Source organism: Lissotriton vulgaris, chromosome 8, assembly GCF_964263255.1.
Source record: "Lissotriton vulgaris chromosome 8, aLisVul1.2, whole genome shotgun sequence".
NCBI lineage: Eukaryota > Metazoa > Chordata > Amphibia > Caudata > Salamandridae > Lissotriton > Lissotriton vulgaris.
In genome coordinates, this window is record NC_141696.1 from 1,263,144,839 (window position 1) to 1,263,171,078 (window position 26,240).

Genomic DNA, 26,240 nt, shown 5'->3' on the forward strand with positions numbered 1-26,240 from the left:
ACAATATATCTGGACTCAAGTCTGCGGAGTCTCCTTAACCTGTCGCCTCCTCTTATATTGGGTGGAACAGTGTCCAATCCAAAAAATTGGAGTAGTTTGCGGTCTTTACTGTGCTCCTCTGCAAAGTGCCGGGCAACCGGATATGTGGTGTCTACCTTCTTGATTGCCCGTTGGTGCTCCAGAATCCTCAGTTTGAGTTCCTTGATAGTACTGCCTATGTAGCGTAAGCCACACAGGCAGACTAGACAATAAACTACAAACTGGGAGCTGCACGTGATAAAGTGCTTAATCGGCGCTTTGTTACCGGTATCAGGTATGTCATACGATAACACCCGTCTGCTACAAGCCTTGCAGTGGCCGCAAGGGAAGAAGCCCTCCATTCGCTTCAAGGAATTAGTTTTAGGTGTTGGTTTGTCTAGATGACACGAGACAAGCATGTCACTGAGTGACCTGGCCCTGCTAAAAGTGATTAAGGAATGAGCAGGTAGGTCATCCACGAGTACACTGTCTGTTTTCAAGATATGTCAGTTCTTATTAAGCATGGCTTTCAGATCTTTTGCTCCCTTTGAATATGGAGTAATGAGTCTGAATTTACTGTTTTTCTTACTTGATTTTCTATTCCTGCCCACAATAGGATCGTCAATTGCCAAGAGTTGGGATCTTTGCATCTTCCTTACCTTCTTCGAGGTGTTTGTTAGTAAGGTATTACCATAGCCCCTCATGGAAAATCTTGTTATACATTCTGAAGCGGCCGCCTCAAAATCGGAGTCCTTTGAGCAGTTCCTGCGGATTCTTAATAGCTCTCCGTAGGGAATGCTGTCTTTAGCTGAGTGGGATGGCTACTGCTGGCAAAGAGTGTCGAATTGCCAGCAGTGTCTTTTCTGTACAGGGTGGTATGCAGTTCGTTACTCTCAATATACACCTTCAGGTGTAGGTACTCCGCTGCCACTGGACTGACCGAGCCCGAGAAATGTAGATTGAGGTCATTGCTATTAGGAATTTTAATAAATTCTTCTGCTGAATCCATTCCTCCGTCCCACACAATAAACAAATCGTCAATGTAACGATACCAGCATTTTACATGCCCTGTGTCTGTGCCTGCTGTGCAGCTCCTGGGTACCCGCTCCTCCCACCAGCCAACGAACAAGTTGGCATAGCTGAGAGCGAAGCAGGTACCCATCACCGTCCCTGATGTTTGTATATACAGCTGGTCCTCGAAGAGGAAAATATTGTTAGTTAGGCAAAATTCTGTGAACTCCGTAATCATTTCATTGTGGCATGCATACTTCATTTGGCGTTGACCTAGAGCATGTTTAATGGCTTCGAGACCCTGCCTGTGGTCTATACAGGTGTAAAGACTAGTAATGTCTAAAACCATTAGCAGGTACCCAGAGTCCCATGTTAGTTCCTGGATCTTGGTCAAGAAGTCTTTCGTATCCCTTATATAGGATTTCAGCTTGATCACTAAGGGAAACAGGATGTTGTCAACAAAACATGACATGTTCTCAGTCAAGCTGCCAATAGATGATATTATTGGGCGGCCGGGGGGATTTTCCATGTTTTTATGAAGTTTGGGGAGATGGTAAAAAGTTGGTAGCATGGGGGTGTGGTTCCTTAGAAATAAATTTTCGTCCTTCCCGAGCATGTTTTGATTGTACCATTTTTGTACTAGAGCATTGTATCTAGTGATGCTAGTTTGGTACACTGCATTCGTGCATTCCTTGTAGAAATTTTTGTCTGCAAGTTGCCTCAGGGCTTCAGTTCTATATAGGTCCCTACTCATTAGGACCACGTTACCCCCCTTGTCCGATGGCTCGATCACTATGGATTCATCACTGATCAGACCCTTCAGAGCTTGGCGTTGGCATTCAGTAATATTGTTGGTTGAGATTGACGGTTGCGATTTTCTATATAATGTCAGGTCTCTTTTCATTGCCTCCGTAAAAACATCTATTGCATCCCATGATGTTTGTGGTACAAAAGTCGATGCGGGTTTGAACAAGCTTTCTTCTCTTTCTTGCTCGACCCCTTGAAGGACAGCCCGTTGTGCGATAGTCAGGTTTTCCTGTTGTTGATCGGAATCCTGATCTAATCGTAAGTCTTCCAATGCCTCGATAGCTGGTAAATCTTTAGCGCTGAGTATATCCATTTCATTCATTCTGGGGCCTTTCTTAGTATTTTTTAAGTGCGGGCGCAGTTTAAAATGTTTATGGAGCTTCAGCTTTCTGGTGAATCGAAACAAGTCGATTCTAGTTTGTGTATATTCGAGGTCATTTGTGGGACAGAAGGTGAGACCCAGACTTAAAACTTCCATTTCTGCTTCCGTCAATTGTTTTGATGTTAGATTCACTACAGTCAGGCTGGCTTGGTCAATGTTATCCTTCGGATCCACAGTCACTGCTTCTTGTTCGTCTGACGGCTCGCCCATCGGGAGGTTCTTGCATTTCCTCTGCCTCCTCTTCCCGCCGCCTGCCCTCCTCGTCCTCCTCCTCTGGTTGGTGTTGCTGTTGCAGTGGCATCTGCATTTGCATCCACATCGGGCGGTTTGTTTTTGCCGCCCCTTAGCCAGGAGCTTTTGATTACTTTGTATTCCTCCTGAAAAGGAGTCTTCTGTGGTAGGGCTTCTTGTACATTGTGAAGTGCATCTTGTGAATCCGAGTCATTCTGCCTCCGTTGTTCATCCCCTGACTCGTTCTCAGTCAGGTCTGACTCTGAAGTGGCGGGTTCTGTTTCCTGCATGCTGCTTGTCATAGCTGTCATGGTTATATATAACATTTCTATGGCAAAATGAAACCCCTCATTTTGTCCCTTTTCAAATTAAATGTATTAAGTGTTACCACTTTATTCCAATCAAGATGACTTCAGGTGTGCCATACTTTTGTCATAAGTAAGACTGTTAGCGTTCTAATTGTTCTTTAGAACACTCTGGGACATTCTGTCATTGGGCTATAGTTGGGCTACATCTGGCTGATATTTGGGCTACATTTGGGCTCTTTTGTCTCTGGTGGCCATCTTGGGAGACTGCATATCAGAATTTTTTTAATGAAATATGAGGATTTGAGAAGTCACTCAAAATGTGCCCTAATTTTTCTTTCTTCAGCACTAATCATAATTTCTATGGCAAAATGAACCCCCTCATTTTGTTCCTTTGCAAATTAAATGTTTTAAGTGTTAACACTTTATTCCAATCAAGATGACTTCAGGTGTGCCATACTTTTGTCATAAGTAAGACTGTTAGCGCTCTAGTTGTTCTTTAGAACACTCTGGGACATTCTGTCACTGGGCTATAGTTGGGCTACATCTGGCTGATATTTGGGCTACATTTGTTTTTTTTGTCTCTGGTGGCCATCTTTGGGCTACATTGGGCAACATTGGGCTACATTTGGGCTCTAACATATATATAGCCCAATGTAGCCCAATATATATTTTTCAAAGTTAATTTTCGTAAAAACCACTGGAGCATATATCTTGAGACATAGCAAAGGCACATCGGGCTACCAGTCCCTACAATTTTGCCAAGTTTTGTGGAAATCCATTCAACCGTTCGAGCTAAAAGTGAGTCCAACCGCCCTATGGAAAACTCAATGTTAAAAACACGTTTTGGGACCCCCTTTTTTCTCGGCCCCCGCTTGACGAAACCCCCCCCCCCAAACTTTCAGGGGACGCTCTGAAACAAAATGTGCCACTTTCCTGAAAATCTCAGCCAATTCCGTCCATCAACGCCAAAGTTATTCAACATAGAATTTTCAGAAATCCCTATTCAAAAAAATCCTAACTATATATACCTACTGGCGGTATATATATATATATATATATATGATATATATCATGTGAAAACTTTTTAAATCCCCAAGAAGCCGAAACACGTCTGCCAGGTGTTACAGCAGTGCCGAACTTTGAACATAGCATAATGCGCCCAGATGGTGAAAATAAAGCTTTTCCGACTTTAACTTTGATGATATCTATAGACAGTCACAGGGTACAGCCATGGGGACCTGCTTCGCCCCCAGCTATGCGAATCTTTTCATGGGCTGGTGGGAGGAGCAGGTCGTCATGGAGATGGCTGAATTTACCAACATTGCCCTGTGGCTGCGCTATATTGACGATATTTTTTTCATTTGGTGTGGTACGGAGGACTCGGTTAAATCCTTTGTTGAGAAACTCAATGTGAACAACCTAAATCTACAGTTCACAAGCCATATCAGTGTGAATACCATTGAATTTTTGGATGTCCTCTTAGAAGTGAAGAACGATTAACTAACTACCAAACTATTCAGAAAAAATACTGCTGGGAATAGCATACTCAATGCAAACCAAACAGTAGTCATCCTTCCAATTTGGTGTGCAGCATCCCGTATGGGGAACTGCTGCGTGCTAAAAGATATTGTTGAACTGAGATCTCTTTTGAAAAAGAGCAAAAAACTATGTGTCAAAGGTTCCTTGAAAGAGGATATAGTAAAAGGATCATTAAAGAAGCTGTGGAAAGGGTAAAACTCAAACTCAGAGATGATCTACTGTATCCTAAACAGAAAAACAAAGAAGATGACTGTATTAGATTTATCACCACATTTTCAGGACAGGCAAATGCAGTGCGATACATTTTTAGAAAGCACTGGCATGTATTATTGACAGACAATCACCTCAGTAACAATCTAAGTAGTAATCCACAAATTACTTTTAAGAAAAGTAGATCACTGAGGGATGAATTGAGTCACAATCATGTCAGGTCAATGACAGCAAAACATACCTCAATACCAGCTGGTTTTATATGCTGTAAAAAAATGCAAAGCCTGTAGAAATAGCAGAGACTGTGACAAATTGCATGTACCCAATTCCAGCAGGGAGTTTACCATCAAAAAGAATCTTACTTGTAATACTACTTACAGTGTATATGTCTTAATTTGCCCATGCCAAAAATGGTACATTGGTAGTACCAAACATGAAGCAAAATAACGTGTGTTAGAACACCTGCGGGCTATTAAGAATAAGAACAGACAATATCCGGTATCTCGCCATTTAGCTGAAAACCATTTTAGCGATGAAACTCTGGTACGAATGGTGGTGATTGATTCTGTTAATTTGGGAGCTAGAGGAGGTAATCGTGAACTCTCTCTACGGAAGTTGGAGTCATGCTATATTATTGATTTGGAAAGTCTTTCACCTAAAGGTCTGAATATTAGCGAAGAACTAGCAATTCATTTACATGAATAATATGGTCTTATCTGTATACAGTTTATGCTGATTGTAATTTTAATCGTGTTTTTATTCTAGATGTTTTGAGCACTTCAGTTTTTGCAACCTGCGTCCTAGAGGTGAAATAATAATTTGCTCAAACGAACTGTGAATGGAATGAATTTGCACATTTGGATTCAAGAGCTTGATACATAATTGGTGTATAGGATATGCATGCCCACTTGGGCTCTGAAAGACAATCCTGCCCACTTGGGCTTGGCAGGAAGCATGCTGTCTTAACAAAGTTATTTGGACTCATTTGAAAGACAATCTTGCCCACTTGGGCTTGGCAGCTAGCACGCTGTCTCAATAAAGTTACGTGATTGAGACAGTGCATGAAGACCGTTTCGGGCTTTATTAAGCTCAGATATTAGATAATAATTATTATGCTTCATACTATTACCCCAGGATGTATATAACGGTTTTGATAATTTTGTCATAATGAGCAAATGAGATTCTGATATTACCGCATTAGAATCAACAATTGTGTGTCTTATGTGCTATCGAATTCACGGCAATGATTATTGAACTTTGATACAAGACATTGTATATGTGCATATATTGTGTATATATCTGATGCAACCTTGCACACTATAAGATGGCCGCTGTTGTTGTCTTAATTAATCACATGAGGTGAATGTTTTTTATGTTTTTTCACGTAATGTATTTAAACATGGTGGACACTTGCATTTACGAGCGTGATCAAGGGCTAATCCCCGAAACGCGTCGTTTTTCTCTTGCCAAATACATTTATTTGCAGCACTTGAAGCATCCGAGCGGTTCCTTTGTCGAAGGGAGCCTGGGAGTGAATTTTCATAAAGCGCCGGCTTTAATAACTCGGACCGCCCGGGACAGCCTTGGTCTCTTTCCGGGAATTTGTGGAACAAATATAAATATATATATAATCACCATCCTGACATCATTTTCCAAAGCAGGCACCAACCTTTCCTGCATGGCAGCAATTAATGTGCCTTGCTACTGGATATGTCTGGTCGTCATGCGTTATTGCCCTCAAATGCTGTAAAATACGTATGTGTACAAGATGTATTGTACTGCCTACATAACGTTTGTTACATGTACATTGTAAGATGTAAATAGCAAAATCAGTTTTACAGTTGTAATTCTCTTGGATAGCGTACGGGGTTTGTCTAAGTGGCAAAGTTGCCAATTTGGTGTTAATTCCATGTTTACACGGTTTGCATTTACTGCATTTGGTAAAACCATTCTGTGTTTGCAACCAATTAAGTAGTTTGGTTACTGTAGGTGCATTTTTTACCAATTGCTGACGCATGGATTTTGCTCTACGAAAACTGATTGATGGTACTTTTGGGCAGGTAGGTCCCAACACTGGGTCAAGTTTTACAGAATTTCAGTGTTTGTAAATTATTTTACGGCACCTCGTGTGGTAGGCATGGAAACTAGGGATTAGTCTTGGGATGTTGGTTGTCTCAGTGTTGTTTTTCTCCCTCGTTCTGTTTATAAACAGTAGATCTTCTCTGGGTACAAGTTCACTTTTAGTTTTCGCTTTACTTAGGGTTTCAGTTTTGTAACCTCTTCTTTCTAATCTAGCGAAAAGTTCTTTGGTAGACTTTTCTAGCCCTTTCACTGTGCTGCAATTACGCCTCATTCTGCAAATGGTATGCCCTCCTTAACACTTTGGGGATGAAAACTGTCAGAATGCAATATTGCATTACCTGCAGTTTGTTTTCTGTATGTTCTTGATTGGAGGTGATCATTCTCAATGTAAAGTTCTATATCTAAGAACTGTATAGTGTTTTTACTTATATGACTTGTGAAGGAAAGATTAAGATTATTAAGTTCTTTACAGAAATTTTCTGCACTTTCCATTGTCCCCTGCCACAGGACAAAGATGTCATCAATATATCTTACGTATAGTACCACATTTGCCTTCATGATCCTCTCACATTCAGCCATGAGAACTTGCTCCTCCCACCAGCCCATATGCAAATTAGCATAGCTGGGGGCGAAGCAAGTTCACATGGCTGTCCCCCTCATTTGTTTGTAGTACAATCTGTCAAAGATAAAAACATTACTGTCCAGGCACCATTCGGCCATTTGTGCTAACATCAAAGAATCTGGTTGTTTGGTGGCTTTTTTTGCAACAAAATGTCTTAGGGCATTCAATCCGTCTATATGCCTAATGCTCGTATAGAGTGAGTTGACATCCAAAGATATAAGGACATAGTCGTCTTGCCATTTGATGTCATAGATCTTTGTGAGAAAATGCCCAGTGTCTTTCAAGTAGGTGGGTAATTCGCGTACTAGTGGTTGGAGAAAATGATCTATAAAGCGTGAATTATTTTCAAACAGGCCCCCAATAGCCGCAATTATAGGTCTGCCGGGTGGATGAGTGGCTGATTTATGAATTTTGGGGATAAGGTATAATTAAGGCGTCACAGGGTAATCTGTTTTGAGGTATTCCAGTTCCGTCCTTGTAAGTAGACCTTTCCTTCTCCATTCATGCTATGCGGCTGTAGCACTCTTTGTCCTCAAGTTGAGTGTGTGCCTCTGCGTTATAGTCTTTAGCACAATGTTTCCCCCTTTATCGGACCATCTTACTACGATATCTTGTTGTTTCTGAATTTTCTCCAGAGTTTTGTTATATATGGTCCTCTTCGCATTATGCACTTTGGCAAACTCGTTACTGCTCTCTGGTGCCAATTTTTTCAGATCTTTAATCACATTTTCCGCAAAAAAATCAATGCCGTCTTTTGGCATAAGAGGGGTAAATGCGGATTTGGGCTTAAAAGGGGATTTGTACTGGCTGGAAACTGTTTGTCCTTCAGTATTTGGCCATCCATCATGATAGATCTCGTGTTGTATTTCTAATAGATCATTCAACAGTGTCTCATCAGATCCGGTTGTAGGCATAGAATTCCCATTCTCAGTGGGATCTGTTCCTTCCCTTTTGTTTTGATTAAAGAAGTATTTCTGTAACTTTAGTTTACAAACAAATTGAAAAAGGTCTATTCGTGTTTGAACGTATTCAAAATTCATTCTTTCACAAAAAGAGAGGCCCAGGGCAAGAGTCTGTTTTTCTGTATCTGTCAAATCCATGGTAGTGAGGTTTATAACTGTGTTTTCTAAGTCTTTGTCTCTGTTAATCTGAGTTTGCTTTGTCTATATAGTTGTTTGGTAGTTTTTTTGGTGCTTTTGTCCTCCCCACCGTCTGTTTTTTCTTTTTCTTTTACGTTTATTTGGGTCTTGTTTGCACCCTGACTTTGAGTTCCTGAGCGCAGATTCATGTGCCTTTCTAAGCGTAAAAAATCAAGTTCTTGAATTACTGTTGGTGGTTTTCTTTTTTTTTTTTTGTATCGAAGCATTTTATATTTCTGCTGTTTCAACTTCAGACTCCACCTCAGAACTTAGCTCAGAAGCGCTTGGGTCTGCATTTGTTTTTCCTGCTTGTATAGATAGTTGTTGTTTCCTTATGTTGTCGAATTTTCTTGAGAATGTGTATATCCTCCCTTGAGAATAATCATTCTTGTCCCTCTGAAATTTTGTGGCTTTTATTTCTTTAATGGACTCCTCGTGTTTTTTTAGCCTTGGTGTCATTTCTGTTATATTCTTGGAAATTTCCTCCTTGGTGTCAAATTTTTCCAGCTCCTTCATTATTTCGTCAATTCTAATGAGCATTTTGCTGCGGTCACTGTCTGCATACTTAATCAGGATCTGCAACATTCTTTGTGACGATTCTGCGCTGTTATCTGCCCAGTCTTTCAACATACCGGGTTCTGGATTTTCATATGACTGAGCAACTAAAATACGTAACCCCCTCTGAATTCGTAAAACATCCAGGTATCTTTGTAGTGACTTGCACTCCCACCACTTGGCTATTTAATTTTTTCTGAGTTTTTCCAACTACCGTAATAACTTGGCATTGTTGCTGCTTGGCTCATTATCAGATCTATTTCGTGCATCGCGCCCCTGTACTGATTTGCCATCTTCATCATTAAATACATCGAGAGCTGCCTCCTCCCGCTCTCTGACCCAGTCCTCTGCCATTGCACGGAATGCTTTTTGTGTCACTCACTGCCCGTAATTGCTTACACGAAACTATCTCTCCCAGCAGCCGTCACTCATGTATACTCTCCCACTCAGCCACGGCTCAGAGGAGCCTACCTGATACTGCGCTCGCCCTCCAGCTTATACAATCATCAGTCGCTTTTCCCTTCCGTGGCGGCCTTCAGGATCGTATGTATCGTCCGATTTTGTAGTTTGTATGCTGCCGGGGGGCTCCGAGACTTTCCTGTATTCCGAAACCATTACCAGATGTCCGTATGCTCAGAGCTCCAGATCGAGGAGGGTTGGTGTCAAGATCCCGGCGGATCTGTAATATATCAGCATCCTGACATCATTTTTCAAAGCAGGCATCGACACCGTGAAACTCAATGACACAGAATTCTTTTATTTTTCAAAGTGCAAGGTCAGATGCGTTTCGGCGGTACAACCGCCTTGGTCACTGCATGTTACACATAGCGTTACTGGTTCATTTAAATGCTATTGGTTTCCTCCTTGTTTGTCATGGCAACCTAGTGTTGTTAGCCATGGACATAAAAGAATGGTCAAGTGACGCTGCAGTAATATATACAAATAACAAAACAAAAATAACTGTTAAATATATTAACTAAATAAAAAACATTACTATACATGGAGAAGAAATTTTTTGTCACTCCTGTATAAAATAAATTAAAAAATAGACTGCATGGTTTCTAGAAACAGCAAAGTCCCCTCGTGTATGCCTTTACATCCTATTTGCATAGTTACAAATGAACATTTCACCAACATAGTACCTCTCTCAGTCAAAATTATTCTTTACTTAGAGTCTCAAACGTATGTGACAGAAAATGTGAGTTAGATCAAAGATAATTCTGACCATGATAGTAATAGAGCATACTCGATGTTCTCTATTGACCGCCACCAATTGAGACCAAGCAATGGAAAGTGTTGGCTTCTATAAATGAAACTGGACTCCCCACCTAAGTAGGTAGTGAAGAGATAAATTAGTATATGGAGCCTAAGTGTTTTCCTAATATAAGGGATCAGTAATTCAAGACTAGGAGGTGTATTTGTTGGTGAGCAAACCCAGTCTAGGATTTTATTGCGCAGTTCTATTCCAATATATATATATATATATATATATATACGAAACCGTTATTCACAAACATCATCCTTTTCAGAAGAATAACGCGAGTAAGCCCAAGTTTTGTGCAGATTCTTCAGTGATTTATTGTGCAAGTATAACGCCAGTCATCCACCATAACGCGTTTCAACTCTCAAACGAGGCTTGATCACATGACGTGTAATGAAACAAAAGAGGGTCTTAAATAATCCCAAATGGGGATATATACATATATATCTATACAACCTCCAGTATTGCCGAAGGAAGGAGCCACAAACGGGAACTTGTGTCGAGGTTCTTTATTAATTAGCAGATACAGCGTGATGCATTTCGGCGTGAGCCTTCCTCAGACGCCTCTGCCCAACTGAAAGTTCGTACACCCAGCTGAATATAAGTCTCTGCAGCACTACTAATTGATGAGTGCGCGCCTCCCCAAATCATGTGATCATAATTTGCAGCGTAGAACTACTTACACTACAACTCCCAGCATACTCCAAACTTGGGTTGGTGTGACGAGGGCAAACCGAGGTAAAGTCCTTGTGTTTATGGCGTGTGCAGGGCTGGGCGAAATAAAAACAGTCCATACAAAACTAAGAGCCTCTCAAGTCCCCGCAAAACGCTTCAACCTGCAGCTGACAGGTCCACCAGGTCGTGGGCCGGCAGCGGTGTACCAGCACAATCCGTGAGGTCACAGACTGCTGTGAAGCAACGTCCCATGCTTTTCCTGCTTTGCTGTCGGTGAGCTGCCTGATGCCAATATCTTGACGAGAAACAACCTGCTTGCGCAGACACCAGATGACAGGCAACCAACTTGCGAAACGTGAGCTCCTTAACGTGTCCCTGGTCGACACGAAAACATCCAATACAACCTCCAGGGAAACCTGCTCTTGCTTCAATGAAGCAAAGCAGGCTTGCCTTTCCACAAGGGGAGCTGCATGTCAGCAGTGCCCCCTGGCGCGATGTAAGTTGGGACCCATGTCATGAATGATGTAATATGTGGCGTCATCAGCAGTGCATTGCGGGTGCGTTAGTTATAGTTACCTGAACTAACTATAATGGCGGAATTTCTATGGTTTTGTACAAGTGAAATGTTCAACTCACTATAATGTCCCTGAAACCTATGGTTTTTTCAGTAAATTGGTAAGGTTTTTTAAATGCTAATTTCTAACTATAACTTGCCTGAAACCTATGGTTTTTTCAGTGAAATATATATGTTAAAGTGACTTTGAAGCTGAAGCTAGGTATGGCGAGATCTTAGCTTTGTTTATTTTTTTAAACAGAAATTCACTGAAAAAAACAAAGGTTGAAGAAAAGTTATAGTTTGGTGTGAAAATAACACAAAAACTAATGTATTATAAAAGAAAAAAAAATTGAAATCACCAGTTAGTTTACTGAACTAACTATAACTTGAGCCCTCCCCAGGCATTGCTTATGACTGCACATATTACATTACTTTTCATTAGTTAAATAACATCATTGATTACATTACTGATGACGTCACCCACGGTTCATCTCCATGGTACAGTAGAACTGAAGCTTGCACCTTGACCATGGTATTCCTAATACGCTGGGTCCTGGGGAAGTACCACGCTACTGGTGACACCGAATTTTGTGTTTACATTTTTTGGCCTTTGAGCGGAGTGGTCCCTCTGGGTCCCCCAGCATTACCAGAGGGTCAGGAGGTCACCACCCTGCCACCTTCCATCTTTTTTTTCACACTTCAGGATACCAGAAGTACCAGTGTCTTGTTATGGTGGCCACAACGTTTTCTCCAAGTTGAGGCTAGCCAATGGGATTTCAGGATTAAAAGATACCTCAGCCAATAAGAGGGCCTATGGTGAATGAGCCTTTTTTTTTGGAAAGCTTCATAAAGGTTTGTCAATTGGCGCCATAAGTATTAGCAAAACAAAATAACTCTTTCTATGGAAACGCTGACCTAACTATATCTACATAGTAGTGACAACTACTATATGAGCAAGGAACCCACATCTGGGCAAACACCCAGGATGCTTGTTTCTGGTCCAGGGAGGACCTGGCTTGGCAGTTCGGGCTGAACGGTTCCCATGAGGAACAGGGTCAAGACTGATATGCATATGGCTAGGTCCAAACTGGGGTTGTATGGTGAGCAAAAGAATGATGGATTAAACACAGCTCTTTGTAACTGGGGGTGAATTTTTGCATTTTTCAGCCTTCAGTCTATCATTTGTTTCTTTTGCTCCAGTCACAGAGCAGACAGCTGCTGACCGATATTAGTATGATCTCTACCACAGCATGGGCACCACTTCTACTGTTAGTCTCTAAGAGGAGCAACTGGCACACAGGATGATGCCGGACAACATGGCTGCACGAAGCCAGCTGCTGAAGAGGCTGAATAAGGATGTGTCTGTGTCTGGGAGGCAGAACGGTGATTCCTAAAATAGAGGGGCTGAGGTGTGGTCAAGGGCCGTTTACTGAAACTCTCCATGATGATGTGAGATAAACACCGATTTGGAAGGTTCATTCGTCTGGAAGAGATGCGGTTCACTGCAGATTCTATCTTAAAATGGTTTATGAGTGGTTGCTTTCTCCTTCATAGTAGTGTCTAACCACCACTGGTCATTTGAGATTCCATGTTTATTTGAATTTTTTAAAATAAACTCTTATTTTTTAATTTAATCTGGGGCAGACAGGCCAGGTCATACATCTTGGTATATTGTGAATTAGAAGCAAGCACCTGGTAATTACGTGTCGCATCTAGCAGGCGTTTCCCAATTACACTTCTCATTTATCACATGGTTAAACTCTAGCAACATGAACATGGTGCCACCATAGCTCTCAAGTATTATTCTGTTTATGGGGTGCATTTTCTGGCTCAATACATTAGTTCTTCATTTAAGCACTTTTTTCCATTCTTCACAGCCAATCTTCCATGCTCGACAGTACCTACCCCTCCATGTCCTCCATTACCCCCTGGCGCACCATTTGAGATTCTGTTCACAGTGACTGAGTTTGGTGCAGTGGAAGGAATGAAAGGCAATTGCATACATTCTGGAGGATATACCCATCAAGGAGTTAAAATGGTTGCATTTAATTGTTTTGATTGGATATCAGTACAAGACAATATAATATTAATTCCCATAGATAAAACTAACCATTGGGTGAGAGTGAGCTATACAAGACTAGTGTAAGAACACCAGGAATCCAAATGTCTTTAGTTTGAAGAGAAGAATGAGTGATCTGATCCTTATAGCTGAATAGTTCTACTGGTACTTTGAACATGGTATATGCTACTAGAAGAACAATGAGAAAGTTGGTAGAATAGAGTGGTTTGGTCTTCTTGGAAGAAGCTCATGTATACCGTAACATATAAACCCACGAGTAAACATACTGTTGTAGCACCTTCTGGATATGCCTTTAAATTAAAATGCCTTATAGATAGTAATAATCCATGTATATTTCTCAAAATAAGCAATGTGTTAGTGTTGAAGGTTTGAGCTACGCACAATAGAACCACTTTTTGGTGAAGTAATATTGGGATCAGTGTAAAATAACCAAGTTATGATGGTGTTTGGCAAACACTCATCACAATGCAGCCATTAAAACAAGTGGCATTTTAGTGGTTGGATGGCACATTCCAAAATCAGGGCAGTTGAATGATGTGCTCCAGAGTAGGTAGATAAACTTGGTGGTCAAAGCTTAGATCTACATCAGGAAGTAGCACGTTTTGACCTTTAATTCAGAAGATCTGAAAAGCCTTGTTAGATGCCATGATATGCCTTTCTGAAGAAAAACATGCTCAATAATTTAAGAGAAAACCTATGTTGGATGCAATGTACTGTGAAATAATATACAATACTTAAAAAACAGAATTAGGATTGAAATAGCCAATTCCAGATACGTTTGAGTAGGGCCGGTTCAAAGAGTATAATGCTTCAAGAGATTCACCTGATATACATTTTTCATAGGAGAAATCCAGGACTGTGCAATATATTTTTGGGAGTATGCAGAATAGTATGAACACTGTCTAAATTATCACTGACAGTTTGGAAGTATGAAAGCACTGGTATCACTGAATAATTATGCCAAGAACTAAGCTGACAATTTTCAAATAAGCAGTTGGTAGACAGATGCGATCTAATGTCACTGTACCCAAAGCTAGAAATGATGCATTATACATTTCTGTATCTTGTGTATTACATTCTTAGGAAATTAAGTACTAGAAAACTGTGTGAGAATGGAGGGCTCGAGGCAATTGGAAACCTATTTGAAATACAGGCTCTTCCTGCGATAATGCTTTGTTTGTTTGGCCTTTAAGAAGAAACCTTCAAAAGTGTGTTTGGTTATTCCACTTGAGTCGTGAAGAGCAGAATTTAGGGGAATGACTAGTTCACAACTACAGTTCAGTTGATGGTTTGTGTGACCGGATCAATGAATATCTGGGTTGACTTTAAGAGCACTTACCATTGCTGGAGACAAAAACTGAAATAGACAAAAACATTTTAATTAACTGCTCAGAAAATCTATCCATGAAGTTGTTATGGTTGTATGTTGGTATTTATTATTACAGAAACACATTTAGATGCTTGAAAAGAGAGGTATCCAAACGTTTTAAGTGGGGGGAGGGGGCAAGCATGGATGTTTTTCTCAACCACAGGGCTTCAAGGAACATCTCAGAATGTCTGGTCTCATCAGAGATGGTTTTCTGAGTGTTGTAGGAGTGCTAAAGCAACAGGCAGACATTAGGTCACTGCTGTCTCTGCCTGCGGCTATACCACTCTCACAATGCTCAGAAGATTAAATGGCTGCCACTGAATGCACTGAATATGGTGACCCGAGCACTCATTACCATTCAATTGAACTAAGGAAATGCACTCTATGTTGGCATTTTGGCATGCCTTATCATAAAACTTCAAGTGGTCTAGAACACAGCAGCCAGGCTTGTTCTCCATCGTCCTTCTCGTACCACAGTCTTCATTGGCTGCCTGTCCATAAGCTTGCACTCTGAAAGCTTCTTACTCATACCTACAGAGAACTTCGCAACTTTGGTCCTTCCTGCCTTAGCAGTCTCACACACGTCTGTGTTCCTTCTAGGCAGTTTATCTCTGCATCTCACTTACTTGCATCATTGCATCTGGCTTGCGGTAAGCTTCGTCACTTTAGTCATTCCACTGGATCGCTCTCAAAATTTAGGAATAATCTTTAAACCCGACTGTTCTAGCTAGCTTAGTTTCAGGCAATAACTTTGTTCCGCACCAGGATGTGCATGTTACAAATAACATAGCATAATGTCACATATCCCTTACCACAAATGACGAAGTCTAGCTCACACATTGCATTTATTGTACTACCATTTCTAATCTCTTTGAGTTACATATTAAGGAAGCACAACCAGGAGTGTCCTTGTTTATGGGTCTATTGATGCAGGTAAACTATTGTCACATCTAACACTGGTACACAAGTGTTTGAATCATTCCATCGAGCATCTTTAGTAAGTTTGCCTTGAGGAACAATGTAAAACAAATATGATATGCACGTCTGGTAGTCTGCCTGTATTTTATGTGTAAAGGAGTATGTTGCAGTAGTGCAACTTTTTGTTAAATTTGGAGACAAGACTCATCAGATGCAGTGATGTTCTCCCCATACCCATGAAAAACAAACCCACAACCTCCCCACAATCAGAGCTGAGATAGAGCCCTTCATAAATCATCTTCCAGACAAGAAATCCAACAAAAATCCTGCTGCCCAAAATGGCAGCAAAAATCATGGTAAGAAATGCGATTAATTTGAATAAAAATAGGGAAATGTGTGCCTTCTCTGATCAAAGCCTCTTTAGTTGCCTAGCAGGAAATGACATCATCTGAAAAGAAGTTGACGCCATATTGGATTGCGAGATCAATTATTTGTTGCAGTGTAGTCATCTGAAAAGAACAGCTTTTCCATTTGAACTCTTACAACATGTATGGCTCTTCTGCTGCAAGCGCAATGAGTCTGCTTGTGATTTATATTCCACTGCTTTTAATATCTAGTAGAAAAAACACCTGTGTGGCTTGTGAACCGTAACACTAACATCCCTACCCTTCGGCTCATTTCTATCAGGCAGATTCATGAAGCAAAAATCGGCTCGCAAAGTGCCAGATTCTACGAATCTGGCCCTTTGCGAGTGCTTTTTTTGCATTTGGGATTCAGCATCCCAAATGCAAAAATCGCAAAATTTGAAATCGCTTAATTGCGAGGAATTGCATTTAAGGAATCTCTATTTGAGATTCCTTAAATGCAATTCATGAACCATTTTAGAATTGCGAATTCGCAATTTTTGGCCGCTATTTACAGCGAAGTCTGACTTCGTGGTAAATAGTGAATACTTAGAAAAATGCACTTTGGTGCATTTTTCTAAGTTGGATGTTACACACACACATGTCCTTTGGACATGTGTGTGCGCAACACCAGTGTAAATCATCATTTCAGGGGTGCTACAGGGTGTCCTTTGGACACCCTGGCACCCTTGAAATCGCATCCTTATTTGCGATTCGCTAATGATGACTCCCCATTCATTCCTATAGGAATGAATGGGGAGTCAATCCTTATTTGCAATTAGCGAATCGGAAATAAGGAAGCAGTAGAAATCGCTATAAATTTTGCGATTTCCACATGCATCCTGTTTTGCGAGTCTTTAATAGCGATTCCTTAATATTCGCTATTAAGGACTCGCAAAAGAGGAGCATGATGAATCTGGGGGTTAGAATCCTTTCTGGACATTTGACAACACAGAAGAAATATTGCTCACTCTTCCATGAAAGAAGAAAGTAACAATGAAGTTTCAATCGAAAATGTGATCATTCAAGAAACATCAATTACAAAACAGACATACAGAGGCGCATAATTCAGTAGGCTGCATGTTGGCTTGCCAGCCATACTTTGGACTAGCTTGCTTTGGAAAGTACTCAAAGTGTCTGACTTTGAAAATCAATAAAGGTAGAGTGTGCCAGAGAAGTCTTTACATTGATCACTGTTTTTGCAGACGCCTCTTCTTGGATGAGAATCTATTTTTCAATGTCATTAATTTGTAGTAAGGCTATTGCATTGACTTCCAGAGTTACCAGGCATACTTTCCATCTTTATAGATTTTACCTTCAGCCAGCTGTCTTTACTCTAGATTGTAACTTCACACATGCAGGCTAGCAGGGTACCGAAGTTTGTTTTATGCATGTATATTTAGTGTGTAGATTTATTCTTATGGTAAATCAGGGCAAATGCCTACACTCTTTCCTACTTGCACAGAGCAGGGGCTGGCGGGCCGCTTTTCATCTGCTAGACTGCTGCCAGCAAGAAAGCATGGTAGGCCTTTTCTTGACTGAAAGGGCGGAAGGTAAATACAGGTCCAGTGTGTGCTCTTTGCTTGTCATACCTGAAGGAAGTCTAGCAACTTAACTTTAATCTTAGAGTGTGTAGGTTATTCACACAAGAATATTTTTATTGAATTTTATAGGACGGTAAAACACAAAAAGGCAGTGCAGCATAAACACTGGACCATGAAGGGGTCTTCTATCATTTGATCAGACCATGAGGCATATGTAAAGCAGAAATCAACAAAGTGTTGGTTAATTGAGAATATTACGATGGTAGTTCTGAGTCCACCCAGGCATTCCTCTCCCCATCCCACAAATTGATCGCCATGAGGACCAAATTTTGTTTTCATTTGCTTTGGCAACCTCTACCCAAGTATATTGTTTTTTTCTCCAGCATGCACCAGTCCTTGTAGTTCTCCCAATCTGCCACTGCTGGTGTATATTGTGCACCCCACATGTGCGCTATGTTTCTTTTAGACATGACTAGATCTAGTGATATATGCTAACAAGGGAGAGAGCAAGGGATCGTGTTCATTGGAAGTGAACGGAGAGTACTCCTGTTCCCCTGTGGAATAACTAGATAAACAAATAGAGGAGTACCATCATGGGAAGGTAAAAAAAATGAGATTCCTAATGTGGTGATAGATAGACAAAAGGAAGGAATTTATCCTTTTGTAAAAAAACCCTCACTCACCAACCTAGTGGTGACATGCTCCATCATCGGGGTCCACCCTAGTGGCCTAACGTCACTAGGGTGTGCTACGACACCTGAGTTACAGTGGAGAAGGTTGTGAATGTAAGTGCAGAATTTTTTTTAAAAATTGTCCTGGTTTAACTTGATGGGTGAATACATTTTATTGACAAGTAACTGGACAATGTTAAAATAGTGGGGCGAGATACTGTGAGGGTATATTAAGGCCAAGAGTATCTCTTATATGTGTGTTGGTCTACATGTTTCAACCGTTATTGGGATATACCAGGTTTTCATCAGGACCGGTTAGTCAGGGAACTGGACGGTCTGTGCCCCCTAAAAGGCACACCCTATCCTCGTTCTCTGTGACCCAAAATAGCAAAAATTCGCTATATGGCGTAAAAGAAGACTCTGGCCGCAATGGGTGAGTCCAAAACAATGAAAAAGACCTGTGGGAAAGAAGAAATAAAACAGACATCAGTCGAACGTGAACTGTGTTACGTGCCTGTTACGTAGTGCAGTGTCGTGTCTTTCACATCTTCAGGCTTACTACCACTCTCATTAGAAAAAATACTGTGACTTTGTTAGGTGAAATTATCACCTTGTGACATGACCCGCTGTGGGCTTGTTGTCAGGGTGATGCACGCATACATATCAAGAGGTGCGTGCTGAGCGGCAGCGTGATTGTTGCCGTTTTATTTATATTTATGCAGGCTTACGTCCTGATCATATTATTTAGGTGTTGTGGTATCACAATCTCGCCATTCATTTATGGTGGTCGCGAATCAGGATTAAAAGTGCGTAATTTATCTGTGGCTATACACTCAACACACTCGGACTTACTTGACAGATAACATAGACCAATACAGACATATAATGGTTGTAGGTGCTCAGCTTACTACTATTCTGGAGTCTTATATCATCGGAGGGTGGGAGGCGGTATCCCCACTACTCAACAGATTTCTGTAAAAACATGGGTAGAGTTGTTAAATGGCGAGTATTCTTTCAGGGACCGCCGCGTTGTGCGGTGAAAGAAAATGGGTGGTTTTCAGTCTCTGTTCCTGTAAAGGAAAGCATTTCTACTTACAGTTACTCCGTGGTGGAAATGCCGGTTACCTATACTTGTCCTCCGCTGCCCTGATACGAAGCCACTCTGTCTCGTGTGAGACTAAGTAGCAGCTAGGCTTCCGGGTTGGGCGGGGGCTCCCGTAGGTCACGTGGTGGTTGCTACAGCAACACGTGAGCGTCTCTATTCTACGGAGGCTCTTAATTGCCAAAAACGGGGGGGGGGGGTTGCGGATTGTAGGCAGACAGTGATGGTCCCAGCTGGGATCGGTTTGGTCATAGAAAGTTAGAATGAGAGTTGGTATGGTCTGTTTCACATAGGCGATCGTGTCAAGATCTAAAGTAATTTAAACCAAATCGATTTAGAGGCGACTCGTTGACTGTCACGAGTATTCGGGTTATGGGCAGATAAGACTGAGCCTCCAGATCTAGGTAGAAGCGGAAAACCTTACATAGGCATGACAACGCGAAAAGTGAAACAACGAATGAGTGAACACAGGAGCACAATACGTTGCAAAAAGAATATCACCAAACTCACAGAACACTTTCTGACAGCAAATCATACTCCAAATGACATGAGGTGGACAATCATTGAGCAGGTACAACCAGGCCCAAACTTGCAAAACCGGCTTTTTGTAAAGGAACAAAGATGGATTTATAGACTTTCCACAAATAAGACGGGATTAAATAATATGATCAGGACGTAAGCCTGCATAAATATAAATAAAACGGCAACAATCACACTGCCGCTCAGCACGCACCTCTTGATATGTATGCGTGCATCACCCTGACAACAAGCCCACAGCGGGTCATGTCACAAGGTGATAATTTCACCTAACAAATTCACAGTATTTTTTCTAATGAGAGTGGTAGTAAGCCTGAAGATGTGAAAGACACGACACTGCAGTACGTAACAGGCATGTAACACAGTTCACGTTCGACTGATGTCTGTTTTATTTCTTCTTTCCCACAGGTCTTTTTCATTGTTTTGGACTCACCCATTGCGGCCAGAGTCTTCTTTTACGCCATATAGCGAATTTCTGCTATTTTGGGTCACACAGAACGAGGATAGGGTGTGCCTTTTAGGGGGCACAGACCGTCCAGTTCCCTGACTAACCGGTCATGATGAAAACCTGGTATATCCCAATAACAGTTGAAACATGTAGACCAACACACATATAAGAGATACTCTTGGCCTTAATATACCCTCACAGTATCTCGCCCCACTATTTTAACATTGTCCAGTTACTTGTCAATAAAATGTATTCACCCATCAAGTTAAACCAGGACAATTTTTAACATTTTTTCTACACTTACATTCATAACCTGCTCCACTGTAACTCAGGTGTCGTAGCACACCCTAGTGACGTTAGGCCACTAGGGTGGACCCCGATGATGAAGCATGTCACCACTAGGTTGGTGAGTGAGGGTTTTTTTTACAAAAGGATACATTTCTTCCTTTTGTCTATCTATCACCACATTAGGAATCTAATTTTTTGACCTTCCCATGATGGTACTCCTCTATTTGTTTATCTAGATCTAGTGATAGCCAGAGGTATTGTACCTGGATGGGAGGAGTTTGTAGGTTATTGATTAGCTATTATCTAGACCAGGGAGGTAGTTGATTAATTAATGCTAGGGAGTTTTGCCTGCATGGAGCTCATACAGATTGGCTTTTAACCTGTGGGGACTCAGAACCACTTATGCATGTGATCAATATGTTTGCCATCGTGATATTCTCAATTAACCAATGCAATGAGCTTTTAATCCCTTCCTCGAGTCATTTTGGTATTGTAAACAGAGCTTGGCGGGAACCGATGCTCATGTTGTCTCATGCCATGGGGATTATTAATTCTAGGCTGCTTATTTCTGTATTGGTCATGTTTATATTGGCTTTGGGCATGTTTACATAGGCTCTGACTCCCATCCTCTATTCCACGTTAGTTATTATGATTGACCCTTTGTGCAGGATCTTTCTGCCATGTTAACTCAGCCCTTGGGCATAGTTGACTCATTAATTTGAGACCGCTTTCTCTTTTGAATTGACTTTGGGCCTGTTTAAATAGGCTTTGAGTTCCATCCATGAATCTGCTCAAATTGGTGTGACTGCCCCTTGGTGTATTCCTCCTCTTGAGTTACCTCAGACCTTGTGGATATTTGTGACTTATTAATTCCAGTCCACTTTCCTTCTTCTCAACTTGCTTAAATTGGCTTTGGGCCCCATCGCTAAATCTGCTTCAATTGTGAACGAACATTGGTGAGATCCAGCTCTTGGGCTATCTCAGCCATTTGGAATATTTAATTTATCCCAGACAGTATTTCTTGTACTGGGCACATTTAAATTGAGTTTGTGCATGCTTAAATGAGCGTTGAGTCCCTTCATCCTCCTTGAATATGTGTGACCGTTTTGGCCCTACCCGAAATCACCCAACGGCATGGTAGGTACAACCAGATGCACAGATATCTCTTCTTCCCCTTCTTTTCACTCCACAAATTTGTTAGACTACACATTCTCAGCACACTATTGAACAGCCTCTTTCATACAAGAACAATAATACACTACTACAACACGTGTCACATAAGCTACAATGTACTCACACATTTCTACATCCATATACTAGTACTGTATAAACTTAAACATCTTTTCCTATCGTATTGCAGTGCCCACAAATTATAGTGCACAGATGTTAACACTCAAACACATCTAATTTTATGGCGGTCAAGTAGCGGGAAAGGGAGCAATCTTGGGATTATATATTCAGCCAATAACATAAAGAAAAGTCTTGAGACGCTATTCCCAGTTCTGTTAGTTTAGTCAGTAATCATTACAGAGAGCAAATTATTTGTTAATCACTCAAAGGAATTAGCATAATCATATCATAAGCAAAATGATTATAAGTAGGTAGCTAGCCTTATCAAGCAGACTGACATAAGGTCTGTCCCATTCAAAGTCCAAGCACATGATCTGGCTTTTTGCCAAATTGTATGTCTTTTGTAATGTTTTAGACAGGGAAAGGACACAATTCTCATAACATTACATTGCACAAGTGTGTTGCACTGAAATGTTCTCGCACAGCGCCAATCACATCATCATTTTAAAATTACACATACTGCCATTGACTAACAGTGCACTTAATTTATTATTAATGCAAAACACAAGAGAATAAACAAGGAACCGCTATTACACACAAATAACATCAACATGTTAGGGGAGGCTCAGCTAAGTGACCTTGCACTGTTACAACATTAGACCAACCTTTTCCGGGAAAGCTAGTGGAACATAATTTTGTTGCAGCTGAATTAAAATTATTTTGTCAAACAGAATGGAAACATGAATGTGGAGGTTTTGAACACACAAATATAAAAGCAGTCATTTAAATGCTGCAGCTTAATGTGGCTTAGTTTTGTCAACCAAAGCCAACCTAAATTAGGTACCATATTTTTAATATGAGCATAAGCTTCCACACACCTGTAAGATACGTACATATTGTCGGCACAGCAATACACCAACAATACTAGTATTGCATTACTTTTACACTTCTAATGTCTATTGCATATGTGTACAAAATAATGACAAGCAATTTGCAGGCTGTGGTAATGCGTCCTAATAATTGATTTTTTTTTTTAATAAATGGGTTTTAGTTTCTACTGCTAATTGGCTTCTTCAAAATTATGTACTCTGATTTGCGTATACTCTGTGTGATTGCTGGAGTCGAAATTCAGAAACTGATGTTTAATAAAGCCTTTTCTGTACCATTCACAGTGAGCCGCAGGCAATGTGCTATATTGAAACATCTAACCTTGATGGAGAAACAAATCTTAAAATTCGACAGGTAAATACATGCTTCCCGTTGCTTTTTCAATATGTTGCATAATTTCTCATTTACCCAAAGAAAGTGTCCATTATGTAATTATTTGATGCTTCTGATAACACAAGTCAGATACTGCTGACATTCTGTGATTGGTCATAAATCAGGCAGTACATATTTAGTATAAATATTTTTGAGAGTTTCTAGTGAATGTAATAATATCATAATGCAGTTTTATCAACCAATATTTAGAATCTTGAAGATGGTCAAAGAGTTAGGCCTATCAAGCACAGTAGTGGTTGAATCCATCGTTGTAGACAAGGAAAATAGTACAGCTATCCAATTGAGTATGTACAGTGCCCTATTTTCCATGCAGAAAAATACAGCAGAAGTAAACGTCACCAAAGCAATCTTACTATTTATATTGCATGCACATATCTAGTGGACTAAAGAGCTTTGGCTCTGACAAGATGCAAGATCATGTGTATGAAGTGGGTTTCACACATTTGAATTGCACAAGCCAGCTATATTCACAACAACCTATATTCATTTACTTCGATTTTTACGACCGGGAAATTAAGTGATTTGTTCTGTATTGCACATTTTTGGGGAGATGAGAAAGCCAGGATTTGACACTGGGTTAAAAAACCATCATCTTACTAAACTGCATCTCCCCCTCTAGTGGCATTAGTTTTTACTGCTACAGCATCATCGAAATGCGATGTACCGCTCTGTCTAAAAATGCACCTTTTGCCCTATAAGTTTGCACTTCATTTTACAAAATCCCCCTGTATAATTAAATCTCAGGTGAATGGAGACTTCTATTCATTTTACATTTTGTTTGTGTATTTGAAGTATTCAGAGTCGCAAAAGGTTTTAGGTTTTGATTTTATTCAAGAAAAACCCAGTGTTTTTAATTTTATCTTTCATCTATTAAAAGTACACTTGGTGAGTCTAAAGTCTGGGTCTCTACTGATTCCCAATTTATATGTGATACTTTCTGTTCCTGAAAATCATTATGCTTCATTCTGAAGCACACAAGGTGCCTCCTTTTCCATTATAGGTTGTACTATAATCTCATCTGCCTCATTTTGATACTGCAACTCACTGTAAAAAGGAAATTGGAAGTCATTTCACAGAAGAATATTTCTCAGGAAATTATGAACTTAAAATAAAATGTCACTGTTTTCCTGACAAAATACATTAGGATCTTGGCAATGCAGAAACTACATACATGTAGGGTTAGTAAATGTTGGTGTTTTACAGAAATGTATGTGAATATCAAATGTACATAAATTATGAAACTTGAAAGTAACGCCTCTATGTGCATGTAAATATCGTTAGAAGAACAGGACAGAGTGAAGGAAAAACAAAAGTTGTTCTGTAAAAGAACCCTCACTCGCCACCTAGTGGTGACATGCTTCATCATTGGGTTCCCACTGGAAGGACCGAATGTCCTCCCAGTGTGCTACTACGCCTGTTTACAGCAGAGCTGGTTCTATTGTGAGTTGGTTCAATGAAAAAACAAAAAGTGATTAATGTGTGTAAGAATTAAAAAATGCGTAGTTGTAACTGTCAATTACTTTATTAATAGTCCAACCAGCATTGGTTAAAAAGGTGAAATTAGGACCTGTAAATAGGTTTTATTAAATTGAAAATCTTATGTCCTCAAAAAAAACGGTCAACATGTTTCTGCTTTATGAGCCATCGTCACTCAGCATTCGTCAGGACCTTCAAGTAGACCCTCCGGCGGTATGCACGCGCTAAGGTGCACCCAACCGTGAGGATATAAGTGTTAAAAATAAACCAAACTGTAGTGATTTTACTCACAGATTTTACCCGTGGAGGCACTCTCAGTATTTACTGAGGCCCGTTATACAATGCTTTAGTCTTTCGCATTTCTTGGGCAAACACGTCGGGTTTTCTTCACGCCAAACAACTTTTTTGATGGCGGCTCCCTGCTCTGCTAGCAACCTATCTTCTGCACCTCTGTGGCCCGAATGAAGTGCAGAAGATAGGTTGCTAGCGGGGAGCCGCCATCAAAAAAGTTGTTTGGCGTGAAGAAAAACCCTGCCGGAGGGTCTACTTGAAGGTCCTGACGAATGCTGAGTGACGATGGCTCATAAAGCAGAAACATGTTGACCGTTTTTTTAGAGGACATAAGGCTTTCAATTTAATAAAACCTATTTACAGGTCCTAATTTCACCTTTTTAACCAATGCTGGTTGGACTATTAATAAAGTGATTGACAGTTACAACTACGCATTTTTTAATTCTTACACACATTAATCACTTTTTGTTTTTTCACTGAACCAACTCACAAAAGAACCAGCTCCGCTGTAAACAGGCGTAGTAGCACACTGGGAGAACATTCGGTCCTTCCAGTGGGAACCCAATGATGAAGTGAGGGTTCTTTTACAGAACAACTTTTGTTTTTCTTTCACTCTGTCCTGTTCTTTTAACCTTTGGGTATTCTCTCAAAACCCATTTGAAGATAGTTTATATATTTATCACTCTTTAGTTGTTAATTGATACTTGATTTTAGGGGTAAAAGAGTGATCGTTTCCACCCTGACTCTCCTGTTGTTTGAAGTTGTAAATATCGTTAGCCAGGTAACTAGTTGTAAACCTCACCAATATACCACTCATTGTTACATTTCTAATTATCTTTGTAAATTAGGCCCCTAATATTGTTGTTAAAAAATAAATTCCTCTATCCCTGGTAAGTAAAGGGTGGAAGAAGCTAACATTTCTTAGTTCGTTTTTTAGTTCAAAGATTCTTCTCTTACCTGCATCTGTTTGTTTTACTTCTACAGGGTTTGCCAGTTACATCTACTTTGCAGTCCACTGAAGATTTGATGAAACTGATTGGGAGGATTGAATGTGAAGGCCCAAACCGTCACCTATATGATTTTACAGGAAACCTAATCTTAGAAATGAACAGGCATGGATGTGTTTTTAAAAATGCATGTATATA

General features: G+C 40.4%; 1 protein-coding gene across 1 annotated transcript in view; it reads left to right on the top strand.

Annotated features, from left to right (window-relative positions):
* The window catches only part of ATP8A2 (ATPase phospholipid transporting 8A2), a 2,134,099-nt gene that overhangs the window by 688,725 nt on the left and 1,419,134 nt on the right, over positions 1-26,240 (top strand). The window contains exons 8-9 of the mRNA XM_086935178.1: positions 23,220-23,289; positions 26,080-26,207. Coding sequence (XP_086791304.1) covers positions 23,220-23,289; positions 26,080-26,207 — 198 coding nt within the window. The remainder of the gene's footprint in view (positions 1-23,219; positions 23,290-26,079; positions 26,208-26,240) is intronic.